This window comes from Apaloderma vittatum, unplaced genomic scaffold, assembly GCF_000703405.1.
Source record: "Apaloderma vittatum isolate BGI_N311 unplaced genomic scaffold, ASM70340v1 scaffold28925, whole genome shotgun sequence".
Lineage (NCBI taxonomy): Eukaryota > Metazoa > Chordata > Aves > Trogoniformes > Trogonidae > Apaloderma > Apaloderma vittatum.
The window spans coordinates 11,047-11,325 of record NW_009718114.1 but is presented as its reverse complement, the minus strand read 5'-3'; the positions used below and the strand labels follow the sequence as shown (position 1 = coordinate 11,325).

At 65.2% G+C, this 279-nt stretch overlaps 1 protein-coding gene across 1 annotated transcript in view; it reads left to right on the top strand.

The window, feature by feature from the left end:
• Positions 1 to 33: 33 nt before the first annotated feature.
• The window catches only part of GLB1L (galactosidase, beta 1-like), a gene marked incomplete at its 5' end in the record, with an annotated part of 4,936 nt that continues 4,690 nt past the window's right edge, over positions 34 to 279 (top strand). The window contains one exon of the mRNA XM_009870154.1: positions 34 to 212. Coding sequence (XP_009868456.1) covers positions 34 to 212 — 179 coding nt within the window. The remainder of the gene's footprint in view (positions 213 to 279) is intronic.

The following is a 279-nucleotide window of genomic DNA, read 5'->3' as shown; positions in this document are numbered from 1 at the left end:
AGGGTCTGCAGCCCCCCCAGAACTACCCCTCTGCTGCAGGCCTCCCCCCGGGTGCGCTCCTTCCAGCTGGATTACGAAGAGGACTGCTTTCGCAAGGATGGTGCCCCTTTCCGCTACATCTCAGGCAGCATCCACTACGCCCGTGTCCCCCGCCCGGCCTGGAGGGACCGGCTCCTCAAGATGTACATGAGCGGGCTCAGCGCCGTGCAGGTGTAAGTGACACTGCCCACAGCTACGGTGGCCCCGCGAGGTCTCTGGGGGCCCCAGATCAGGGACAAA